This window comes from Miniopterus natalensis, chromosome X (genome assembly GCF_054644295.1).
Source record: "Miniopterus natalensis isolate mMinNat1 chromosome X, mMinNat1.hap1, whole genome shotgun sequence".
In the NCBI taxonomy this organism is placed as follows: Eukaryota; Metazoa; Chordata; class Mammalia; order Chiroptera; family Miniopteridae; genus Miniopterus; species Miniopterus natalensis.
Window position 1 is genome coordinate 99601379 of NC_142103.1, and position 11488 is coordinate 99612866.

General features: G+C 43.3%; 1 protein-coding gene and 1 long non-coding RNA gene across 3 annotated transcripts in view; both read right to left on the reverse strand.

Annotated features, from left to right (window-relative positions):
• CA5B (carbonic anhydrase 5B) overlaps nucleotides 1–1133 on the reverse strand; it is a 42320-nt gene extending 41187 nt beyond the window's left edge. Inside the window, exon 1 of the mRNA XM_087813320.1 lies at nucleotides 1001–1133. Within this exon, the coding sequence (XP_087669446.1) occupies nucleotides 1001–1114 (114 nt within the window). The 5' untranslated portion in view covers nucleotides 1115–1133. The remainder of the gene's footprint in view (nucleotides 1–1000) is intronic.
• A 742-nt stretch (nucleotides 1134–1875) lies between these two features.
• Nucleotides 1876–10773, reverse strand: LOC148090646 (uncharacterized). 2 transcript variants are annotated; one of them, XR_015716469.1, is made up of 4 exons: nucleotides 10702–10773; nucleotides 7101–7287; nucleotides 2996–3207; nucleotides 1876–2104 (listed from the first exon to the last, which is right to left on the reverse strand). It is a non-coding gene; the product is annotated as an uncharacterized LOC148090646 (long non-coding RNA). The 2 variants fall into 2 exon arrangements; XR_015716468.1 differs by lacking the exon at nucleotides 10702–10773 and having other exon boundaries at nucleotides 7101–7311.
• Nucleotides 10774–11488: the final 715 nt, after the last annotated feature.

Sequence of the window (11488 nt, forward strand, 5' to 3'; positions counted from 1 at the left end):
CAAAAAAAAGAATTTGAAGATTTTGTTCTTGTGAAAAAATTTAATCAATAAAAATCTAATATAAACAAGTAAAAATAGTTATTATAGTTTAGAATTTTGTGTGTTGACACAGTAATCACCACTTAAACTTAATTTCTAAAGGAGGAACAAATACCAAGTTTAAACTCCTAACTTAGAATAAAATTCCTATTTAGGCATTATTGGGTTCTGTCTTTACTCTGAGATTCCATAGTAAAATTCCCTGAGGAAACTAAAAGTTTTTAAACACAGCTATTTCCAGCTTCATTTTTTCCATTTAAAATAGTCTTAATTTTTACAGAAATTCTACCTAATTTATATAAAATAAAATATATGTCATTGCCAAGAATGAAAGCAAAGAGCTTACATTCTATTTTTAACACCTCTCTCTGGTTAAGTGAAGCATTTGGTAATTCATTCCCAAATTAGACAAGAAGTTAGCATATTTTAACACAAAAGTATAAGCATTATACAATGCTAAAAACTGATCCCAGCCCAGCCGGGCGTGGTTCAGTAGTTGAGCATCTACCTAGGATCCAGGAGATCGTGGTTCGATTCCCAGTCAGGGCACATGCCCGGGTTGTGGGCTCAATCCCCAGATGGGGGCATGTAAGAGGCAGCTGATCAATGACTACTCTCTCATCATTGATGTTTCTATCTCTCTCTCTCTCCCTTCTTCTTTCTAAAATCAATAAAGATACAGTTAAAAAAAACACACAAAAAAAACTGATCCCAAAGTTTGAGACCAGCCTTGTTCTGAAGGGGCAGACTAGAATTTCCTTATATGGAAACATGGAAAAAACATACAAGTGGGGGTGGGTGGGAAGTGAAGGGGGTCTGATATATGGTGATGGAAGATGATTTGACTTTGAGTGGTGGGCACATAGTGTAATATACAGATCTTGTAACACAGAAACCCACCTGAAAACTATATGATCCTGTTAACCAATGTCACCCCAATATATATATAAAAAGAACGTACCTGATCATGATCAACCTCTACAGGCTGCTTCTTAATGATCCAAGTGACAGACTCGGAGAGTGGCGGGGTAGTCAGGGATCTCGAGTATGTCCAGTAGTCCAGGCAGGTGGGCATCAGGCAGGAAGGGTCAAATGACCCAAATTCACTAGGGTGTCCTGGCCAAGAGAAGAGGTCACTGAGTTATCACTTCATGGTGACAACCACACAGGAATGGGATGACAAGGCAACGATTCTAGGAGTGTCTGGGGACCAGCAGTGGTCCAGAGGAGCTCCTTAGGCCCTCTGGGCACCTTAGGACTGAATCACAACCATGCCTTTCCTGCAATTAACTGTGTATTTCTGACACTCTTTAGAGGGAACACAGCAGAACCCATTTTCTCCCTCCTTTCTAGTGCGTTTCCAGCAGGTGGTCTCCTCTGAACTCTTGGGAGGCATTAGGTGGTGGCTGATGCATAAATAAGGAGGCTTCCTTTTTCAAGAGATAATAGCATCCTCCTTTCTAAAATGCAATGCAAATTAGGAGGAGCCAGGAACCTGGACTCAAAAGGGAGCAAGAGAAGAGGGAAGGAAAAAGGGGGAGATGGAAAGGGAGGGAGAGGGAAAGAGAGGGAGAATATGTGGACTTCCAGGGAGTGGCCCCTTTGGGGTTCTGAATATTGAACAACTGATCTTGGGGCTGGACAAAGGTATCCCTCCTGAAGGATATGGGTAATTGTTCTTTAAAGGTGGACAAGCCAAGTTTCTGTTCAACTTTTCTCTACTTCCTGCCTGAGAGAGGGTAGCTAGAGTCAAGAAGGCTGCTCTGAGTGTTTCCACAAGGACTGAGAAGGAGCAGGTGTCAGGAGCAGAGGAGGGGACCCCATTATGTTCCTGAGTCCTCGTGTGCTCAGTGGCATGGCAGCAAAGCCAGAGTGGTCAGTGCCCACCAAAGGAATCCACTGAGGTGCATTACATCTCCCAATACAAAGGGCCATGTTACTGTCTCTAGTCTGAGATTGAAACATAAAATATATTTCAAGTGATTTACGAAAAAAATATTACCTTATGCTTAATTGATAGCACAGTATCCACCAATTTCTTTAGCTCTTTATGATGCTTGGGTAGCTAAAGAACAACAAATGAGAAAATGTTAAAACTGGCATCTCACTCTGTCATGCGATTGCAATAGAATGTGATTTAAAATCAGACACCTGGTGACTACCTAAAAACAATCCCTGTACTGAAACTGCACTTAAACTGACAATTTAGAATGTTATAAACAGCACTGAATGAAAGCAGATACAAAACAAATGAGCAGCCTGTTTGCTGACGGGCTGGAGCCCACAGTCTGCTGGGAAAGGTATCACGTTCTCCATTAGCTCCCCACTCTGAGCCTCCCTGGCACCTGGCCCGCAGAAGCTCTAGAGGCTGAAGTTGTCAGTCAAGCCAGAGTACAGTAAGGCCAAGCTTTCAGCTCAGGCCCTTGAATCCTCAAGGGCTCTTTCCAGGAGCCTCATTGTAATAACCACGTTTCCCAGTTTCTGTATTTCACACTTTGATATCTGTAGTCTTACTGCCCCTCCCAGGGTTAGCTAATTCCTAGAGAGAACAAACAACTGGGAACATGCCTTTCATCTGCAAACCAACCAATCCAGAGTCTAGATCCCAACCCCCTCTTTATAGGGTTCTTAATCTCTGGGCCACTATTCCTCTGCCCTAATCACCCCAGGGCCAGGAACCAGACAACTATGGACAGCTTCTCTGCCCCAGAACCCACTGAAATTATTCAAAGCACCCAATCCTAAACCTGCTTATGCTGTCTACCCCATTCCTTCCACAATAAAGGCTCTGTCCATGTCTTCCTTTTCTCTCTCTGCTTTCTGACCATCATCCCTGGTGCTTCCCTACATGGCCCGGTAAGGCGTGCCAAGGCCTCCTGTTTTTAGGGATCTGTGTGTATAATAAAATTCCTTCCTTCGTGACAGTCATTTCCATGTTTTGTGTGTCTTACCATACCTGATTAAACCAAATCCTGGGTCCCCTTAAAACACTGTCTCCAGAGTGGACCAAAGCAGGGAGGTTGCAGGAGGCCTGCGCCTGTGGAACCTGTAGGAGGTCAGAGGCTCTGCGCAGAGTGTAGTCCCCAGGTTTTCAATCCAGTTCTCCAGTTGCTAGTTGTGTGACCTGGCAGAAAAACACTTTACCTCCTTGAGCTTCACTTTCTTCAACTGAAAAACAGAGATGATAATAATGCCATCAAAGACCTCTTGGGAACATAAACAAAGCACTTAGCCAGAGTATAGTCACACAGCACTCATAAATATTACTTCCTTTCATGTTCATTTCCCATAGTTGTTTGCCTTTATCTTTTTATTCCATTTAAAATATATTTTTTAACTAATCTCACATTTTAACCATTTCATATTTAGGGTTATTTGCCTTATCCTTTTACACTAGTGCTTAAAAACAGAAATGTAATGTCAACCACAGAGGTAATTTTAAAGTTTCTAGGAGTCACATTTTAAAAGGGTTTTTTTTTAAAAAAGAAAATTAATTTTATAAAATATTTTACTTCACCAAATATATTTAAAAGTATTTGCCTTTTCAACATGTAATCAATATGAAAATTATTGGGGCAGTTTACACTTTTTTCCATACTTCCTGAAAATCTGTTGTTTATCTTACATGTACAGTATATATCAATTTGGATACTAAATATTCATTAGAAATACTTGATTTGTATTTAAATTTCTATGTGGCTTACATCATATCATTTTATTTACTTGTTTGTTTACTTATTTTTAATCCTCACTGGAGGATATGCTTTTATTGATTTTAGAGAAAGAGGGAAAGAGAGAGAAACATCGATGGGAGAAACACTGATTGGCCACCTCCTATACGTACCCCGACTGGGGATCAAGCCCACAACATGGGTATGTGCCCTGACCAGGAATCGAACCTACAACATTTTGGTGCACAGGACTATGCTCCAACCAACCAAGCCACACTAGCTAGGGTTCACATTATATCTTATGGAGAGTGTTACTCTACACACTTGTTAGCTTTTTCTCCTGTGCTTTGCTCTGTACTGTGTTCTAACTTGAGATGTGCTATTTCCTTACCTAATTTAAGACCACCCTACTAGGCCTAGAGCTTAGTGCAGGACTGGATGCCTAGGGACCCTCCATGTGACTTTGTGGGGATGATCATAGTAAACTGCCTTATTAGAGCATCAGGACTGTAAAAGGCACTGTGATGCTGAACCCAGTTAACCACAACACACACATGCAGTTATCAACACAGGAAACTAAAGCCCTGTGTTAGTTCCCTGTAGTTGCAGATACCCTTGGGGGCCATTAATATAATCCCAAGGGGCTCTTAATCAGTCCACTGTTTCTCAAGACTACTTCAAAGTTAATGAAAGACAACATAGGCTGGGTGTCCTGGCCTATACTATCTGGGGATTGACAGAATTCTTTGTGAAGAAGACACTGCAAAACAAGCTTTTTAATAAAGTTAAGTCCTCAACATAGTTCTTGGAAACTGTGACTTTAAGCAAAACAACCTATAAGGAAACCAGTTTTACCACAGGCTCATTGATATACAGAAATATGCCATAGAAACGTAACTCTTATTTACTATATCAATGAGCCTATGGTAAAACTGGTTAGTCAGTTTCCAAGAACCTATCCATGATGTTAGGTGAGGACTTACTATCTACTGTTCTCCAGGCTTTATTTGTGTTCTACACAATTAAATGGAGAAATACAGAACAACTTTCTAATACAGTTCAGTTATAATATAGACCAATCCTGTCAAACAGAACTTTCTCTGATGATGGACATTTCCAATATGGTAAGTGCTAGCCATATGTGACCATAAAATTTTAATAAATTTATATTTACATATAAATACATACATGAGGCTAGTGGCTACATATATACAGTGCCACTCTATTCCAAGTTGTCCTAAAAAGAAGTGTTTCTCTTCCTTCTAAAAGTAAGGAGATGATGAAATTAAGAATCACTGGAATAATAACAAATCTAGCCCGGCCGGGCGTAGCTCAGTGGTTGAGCATCGACCTAGGATCCAGGCGATCGGTGTTTGATTCCCGGTCAGGGCACATGCCCGGGTTGCGGGCTGCAGTCAATCAATGACTCTCATCATTGATGTTTCTGTCTGTCTCCCTCTCCTTTCCTCTCTCTGAAATCAATAAAGATATATTTAAAAAAAAAAAAAAAAATCACTGGAATAATAACAAATCTATACTATTTCCATTTGGATAATAGTCTTTGTATTTCATCAAATTAAGAATTAACATAATTAAATTTATTTCTCATGCCTAAATTACTTGAATGTGACAATTAGTCTAAACTGCATGGGATGATACACTAAGTGAAACATTTTATTTTCATCTCTGGTAATAGCTGCAAGGCTTTTATCTTTATTTTATCATGTTACCAGTCCCCACAGTTAAGACTGTCAACATTTACTGTCTACTACTTGAGATAACAGCAAATGGCAATTTGAGCTTACAGCCAGTGATTAGCTGGGGGGAGGGTGGGCAGTGAAGGTAAAGCAGGGAGCACAGGGCTCCAGTGAAATGCTACTTTCTGAATTTGCCATATCTTCCTCCTTCATTGACAGCTCAATCTGCTTCACCCCATCCTAAAAGTGGTCAGACTGAAACACTTGAGGGAGGCACTGAGCCGTTTTGTCAGCAAAAAAGAAGCAAAACTATCCTAAAGATATGAGCATATTGGATTTTAGACTTATACCTTTCAACTTTCTGTTAAAAAAGCAAAACTTTATAAACTAGATAAATAACTTTTTTTTTTTTTTCACTTTAAGCCTCACAGTGCCAGTGTCGAGAATATGCCAGTCTGGGTAGGATGTGGGCTTGCTGGTAGGAAGCCACATCCAGCAACCAGAACTGTATTAAACTCTGGGCAGTTCATTTTAATGAGAACATGGCCAATGTGGGAGGAAACAGAATACACTCTCAGTAAAAATGTATCGATGAAGCAGTTTCAAATCCTTGGGTTTAGCTAGATTAGAATTACTACTGAATTCCTTTCCTTATCTGCATATAGAGTCAAAAAGAATAAACCCTAGGAGGAAAAGGTTAAAAATCTATAATTTTGACTGAAGCAAACATCTGAAAACTCCGTTAATTATGGTGAAAAGTGAATATATAAAATACACATAGCCATTTCATTAAACTCATCTCTTCACCTGCACACACATTATCCTTTGCAGTCAACCCAGTGTTCTCTACCAGGGTTACTTTGTTCCTCAGGGAACATTCAGCAGTCCTGAAACATTTAGGGATGTCATCCAACATCAGACAGTGCATAGGACAGCCCCTCACAACACAGAATGATCCACCCCCTGTCAGTGGTGCCACAGTAGAGAATCCTGCCCCATAGAGACGTGGATGGTAACTGGCCATAAAGCAGGGGCATGACATGCGAGAGGTTACAGTGAAGACCTGCTCCTCACTTGATCTGCTGTGTTTACAGCAGAACACACACTTGACAAGTTGCTCAGCCAGAAGTAACTACAGTATGGAACTCAGGAAAGAGTATTCCAGAGTGTGATGCTACTGTTCTGAACTGCTGGCAAACATTTAACATGCATCTTCCAGAATGTTCAGATCCACAGAAATCATTCAGTCTGTGGATCAACCATAATGAAAAGACAATTGCTAACAAGAAACAATAAAAAACTGGTTCCAAAGTATTTGGAACTGGGATATCTCCCTTGTCCTATTTCTGCATGACATCATTTTAACATGTTAAAACTGGTCAAGAAAAGGGCTTCCCAAACCTTACTGTGGTAGTCATTTTGCAACATACACGTGTATCAAATCACCACGGGGTACACCTTAGACTTACACGTGTCGTGTGTCAATTATAACTCAGTAAAGCTGGGACAAAAAGAAGTTTCCACATTTCTTTTAGAGGACAGATAGAGAAACAACTAGTAAATTCTCACAGTTCTTAAGGCATCTAGACCCACTCTGGAAAGCCACTGACATCCTATCCACAAATCCTTAATTAATACGTGTGATCGTTATGAAACAAGCCTCCTGCTCTCCTTCCAGCAGCAGGGTACTCACAGGCTCGGTTCCGGGTTTTGTAAGTGCAGGTGTAGAGGCTGCAGGGCCTCACTGGCAGGGACCTCAGAATCTGGAATCTTCCCCACAGCGATTTGCATGGAGAGGCTTGAAGGACGACCCTCAGGTTACTCATCACTACCATCTTTGGCTTGAAGTCTTGGTGAGTTGGCAAAGAACTTGCAGGAACCTAATAACCCAGAGGCAGGAGGACACAGGAGGAAAAGCTGTAGAGATGGAAGATCACATGGAATCCTCTAAGTCAGACCACAACATCCAGACTATCAGTACACACTGTGGGGATGAGGGAGGCCCAAACGAGAGCCAACAGTTTATCTACTTTTGTTCCTCAAACTCACTGGTCACCTCACTGGCAGGGGCTGGATGACTGACTCAGGCGCCCTGCCTTTCCCTTGGGGTTGGCAAATATTAGAGGTCCAGAGAAACAATCCTCTTGAATCACAAGAATGAATAGACTGTTTACAGTACAGTTTCTTAAAATTAAAAAAGATAGCCTGGTCAGGCGTGGCTCAGTGGCTTAGCATCGACTTAGGATCCAGGCAATCGGGGTTCGATTCCCGATCAGGGCACATGCCCAGGTTGCAGGCTCGATCCCCAGTTGGGGGCACGCAGGAGGCAGCCGATCAATGACTCTCTCATCACTGATGTTTCTCTCTCTCTCTCTCCCTCTCCTTTCCTCTCTCTGAAATCAATAAAGATATATTTTTTAAAAATTTAAAAAGATATACACTTCCTGATACCCAAATTGTCCAACAAGATATTTATATATGAGAAGCAACCAAAGATTAAAGCTCCCTCCAGGCAGCCTGAATAAAAAAAAGCAATCTGCATCTGGATTTCTTAGAAAAACAAAAAACAACCCAAGACACATTCTGCCAAAACAGTCATGGGTCGTTTTGAAATCTAAGCTTAGATATAACCTGTGACTGACAATTTTAGGTGTAACACTGTTTCCCTTGGTTAATGGGGAAAGTGCAGAAGGTTAACCCTGAACTAATCTACAAGTAGATTCAATTTGAATATTCATGAATGGCTGCACTGATAACCTCCCTACCCCTCACATGTTCACAGTTGCGTCTCAGAAGTGGGTGCTTTCCAAGGCATTCACTACAGTGCTCTCAAATTATGGTAACGTTAACTTTGAATGCTTCTTCCCCACTCCCCACTCAATGCTTCATCTCCTTTTCCTGAAATCTGCTATCCCTGAACCAAGTAAGCAAAGGTCAAAAACGAAAAACAAACTTTTCTTCTTGATTATTCATTCACTCCACTATAGATTTCAAAGTGTTTAGAGTGATTACTTGAGATGCATTCAGACAACTATTCAGGTCACCATTTGAGCAACAACGAGTGTGGTTTGGCTGCAAAACTGGATGCTTTAGCCCTCCTGACCTCTCAGCCTCATGTCCAATTCACTCCTTTCTGCACACCAGCCACATGGACTTTGGTTTTTCCAACTGCTGTTGCTGTCTAGCCTCAGTGTTTATGTAGATGCTCCTCCTTCCCTGGACCACACTTACTGTCTCAGTGCCTAGTTAATTCCTACCCAACCCTTGATGACCCTATCCAATGTCACTTCCTAGAAGCCTCCCTAGACTGGGGCCTCTTTTGGTGAGCCCAGGGCCCTCTTCTTGGTCACAGTGTTCATCACAGTTGAATTACATACCTCACCAGGAAGGTAATTTATGATTCCATCTCCCCAGTGTCTAAGCCCCATGGCAGTAGGAAATATGTTTCCTCATCATAGCTGCATCCCTTAGAGACACAGTGCCTGGCACATGATGGCTACTTAATGATCTGAGTAGGGGGAGAAGACCTTGATCTATAAAGATGGTAACATAGGCTGGATGGGTCGCAGGGAAGGTAAGCTCTCTGTGCTATATTCCCTTTGCTATCACTGACTATGTATGCTGTTAGATTTTACTTACACATTCTTCATCTGTTTTGTAGACTTAGAAATGTGTGAAAGATGAAAATATTCTAACCACCTTTTAAAATCATTCATAAATCATGTACTTATTAAATGTCTCAGCTATATGAAAGAAAGTAAAAAAAAAAAAGTACCTACTAAAGGTTACAATTACATTGAAAAAAATTCCTTGATTTTTATCAGATTAACGATTCATTTTCTCACCTCCTGACATAGAAAGGAAGTCAGCCTCTTGCAACTCTCTGAAATTTAGAGGTTATGTTTCTATGTCTTGACTGAGAAAGCTTAGCCTCCTCCTTTCACCCACTTTTTTCCCCAAGAGTATGTTCTTCGGAAAGGTTTGCCAAAGGTTTCAAAATATATTTCTTAACCTGTTTTGTGTGCTGCCCCAGTGCAGCCTATGATATGAAATGCACTTCCCTCTTTCCTTCAGATTTTCACAATATTTATCTTCCGCCAAAATTCACTTAACTTTTATTGTGTTCCGACTACGAGTGGTGGTAACCTTTTACGTGGCAGGTGTGCACAGGCACAGGAATGGAGCCCTTGCCGAATTTGGCTTTTATGTGAATTTCAGTGCTGAGTTTACAATCTCTGAGTAAAGGAGAAAAGCCCTAGAAAACGGAAAGGTTTTCATTTCCAAAATATTCAAGAACAGTGCAGTTCCTTACCAGGGCCAGAAAGGGAAGGTGGGTAGAGTGAACTTTGGTTCACTGTAGATGCCAATGCAGGCTGCGAACAGGAACCTTTCTGAGGGATGTGCACGGCCAAATTATGGGTAGGCTGGAGGGCACCTTCCTACCAGAGATTTCTGACTTCTCTCCATATTGCAGCAAGACTTTTAAATAGCAAAGTGGAGATAGCCAGATTGTAAGTAAAGGAAGAAGGGAAAGCAGAAAGCAACGTGGTTTTCACTGTCTGACAGAATAAATCCTACCCAAATTAAGGTGTACACATGTTCATTATCTCCCCATATTTCTCAAACTTTCTCAGCAAAAATAAACAGGGGTGTGTGTGGGGGGGCGGGGTGTTATTAACTGATAACGAGTTCCCAGTAGCCTTAGAGCAAAAGCGTTTTAACTCCTGCCACAAAGAATCATAGGCACCAACGTTTGTATTTTGTAGGTTCTTCCCCTCCAGCTCCCGGGACGGGATACAAAAGAAAAAGGAAAGAAGAACGAACTGAGAAGTACAGAAGTCTCACAGTAGCCCAAATGACACAGCTATGCTCCTGACCTTCTGCTCCGGGGTGGCTGCGAATCTTTTCGCAGCCTCCGGCATAGTCAGGGGTATAAACATTTCAGGTCTGAGTTAAGTCCCAGCTTGAGGCGCCTCGGTTTCTGGAACTGCAACTCCCTCGGCTCCCAAATTCTTTGGGACAGTTGTTCTACTTCTAAAGGGACAGAACTCCAAGAGGGTGTAACTGTCCAATGACACTCAAAGTGGAGGAACAAGATTAGAGTAAGGAAGGAGCGATTCCCTGCCCCCTCTCCGCCATTCTTCAGAGGAGTCCCGCCGGCACTGTGACTATCCTGAGGTCAACAGCTGTCCCGGCTCCGGGACTCATCGCAGAGCGTGGTCGTGCACGTGGGAGGGTACCTGTCCTTTCTAGTCCCCTTGCTGCCCACGCTCCACATCTCCGCGGAACCTTACCGGAACGTTTCTCTAAGCGCAAACCCCTGCACTCGCTACTGGGAAGATGCGTTCATACGCGCGGCCATCTTGGCTACGCCCCCTTACGCCTCGCTACGCCCCTCACGCCGGTCACGTCATCTCGCCTATTTACGTTACGCCCCCGTCGGCGCAAAAATCCATTAAGCTCCGCCCTGGTTACGCTCCCAACTGGCACCTCCGCTTTGGTCGCTCCGGGCCCGTGCCGCCGTCGCCCCGCCCCTGCCCTCCGCCTGGGTCCAGCCCTCCTTTCCGCTGGACCGTCTTTGTGACGCCTCCGAGAGCAACAAAGCTACGCCCCACGGATGGGGCGCGCCCTCATGTTTGGGGTACGTCCTTGCGCTCCGCCCACAAACACCCCTCTCCTTCCTGTTACGTTATTTGTGTTCCGTACACTTCTCCGTGGCCCCGCCTCTATTGGTGTTCACACTCATTCTGCTGACTCCGTCTCTCACTTGTGCCCACGTCCCTGCTTCTAACTATAGTAATTCCTCCGCCTGAGTTTATCCCTCCCGCATTCTCCACCACCTTCGTCGAGACCTTACAAACGGCCACGCCCTTCACGCTCCTAGTCCCACCTTTTCGGTCACGCTCTGGGGCTACGCCTAGGCCACGCCCTTAGGCCGGCGCTGCCGCGAGCGCTCCTTCCCGCGAGACCAGGCCCCGCCCCTCCTGTCGGCGTCCGGTTCCCGTTTCCTGTTCTCCTTTCCCCGCGGAATGACCCGTTGGCCAGGCTCGCCCGGCTCTTGCTCTTTCTGCTGCATTCGGG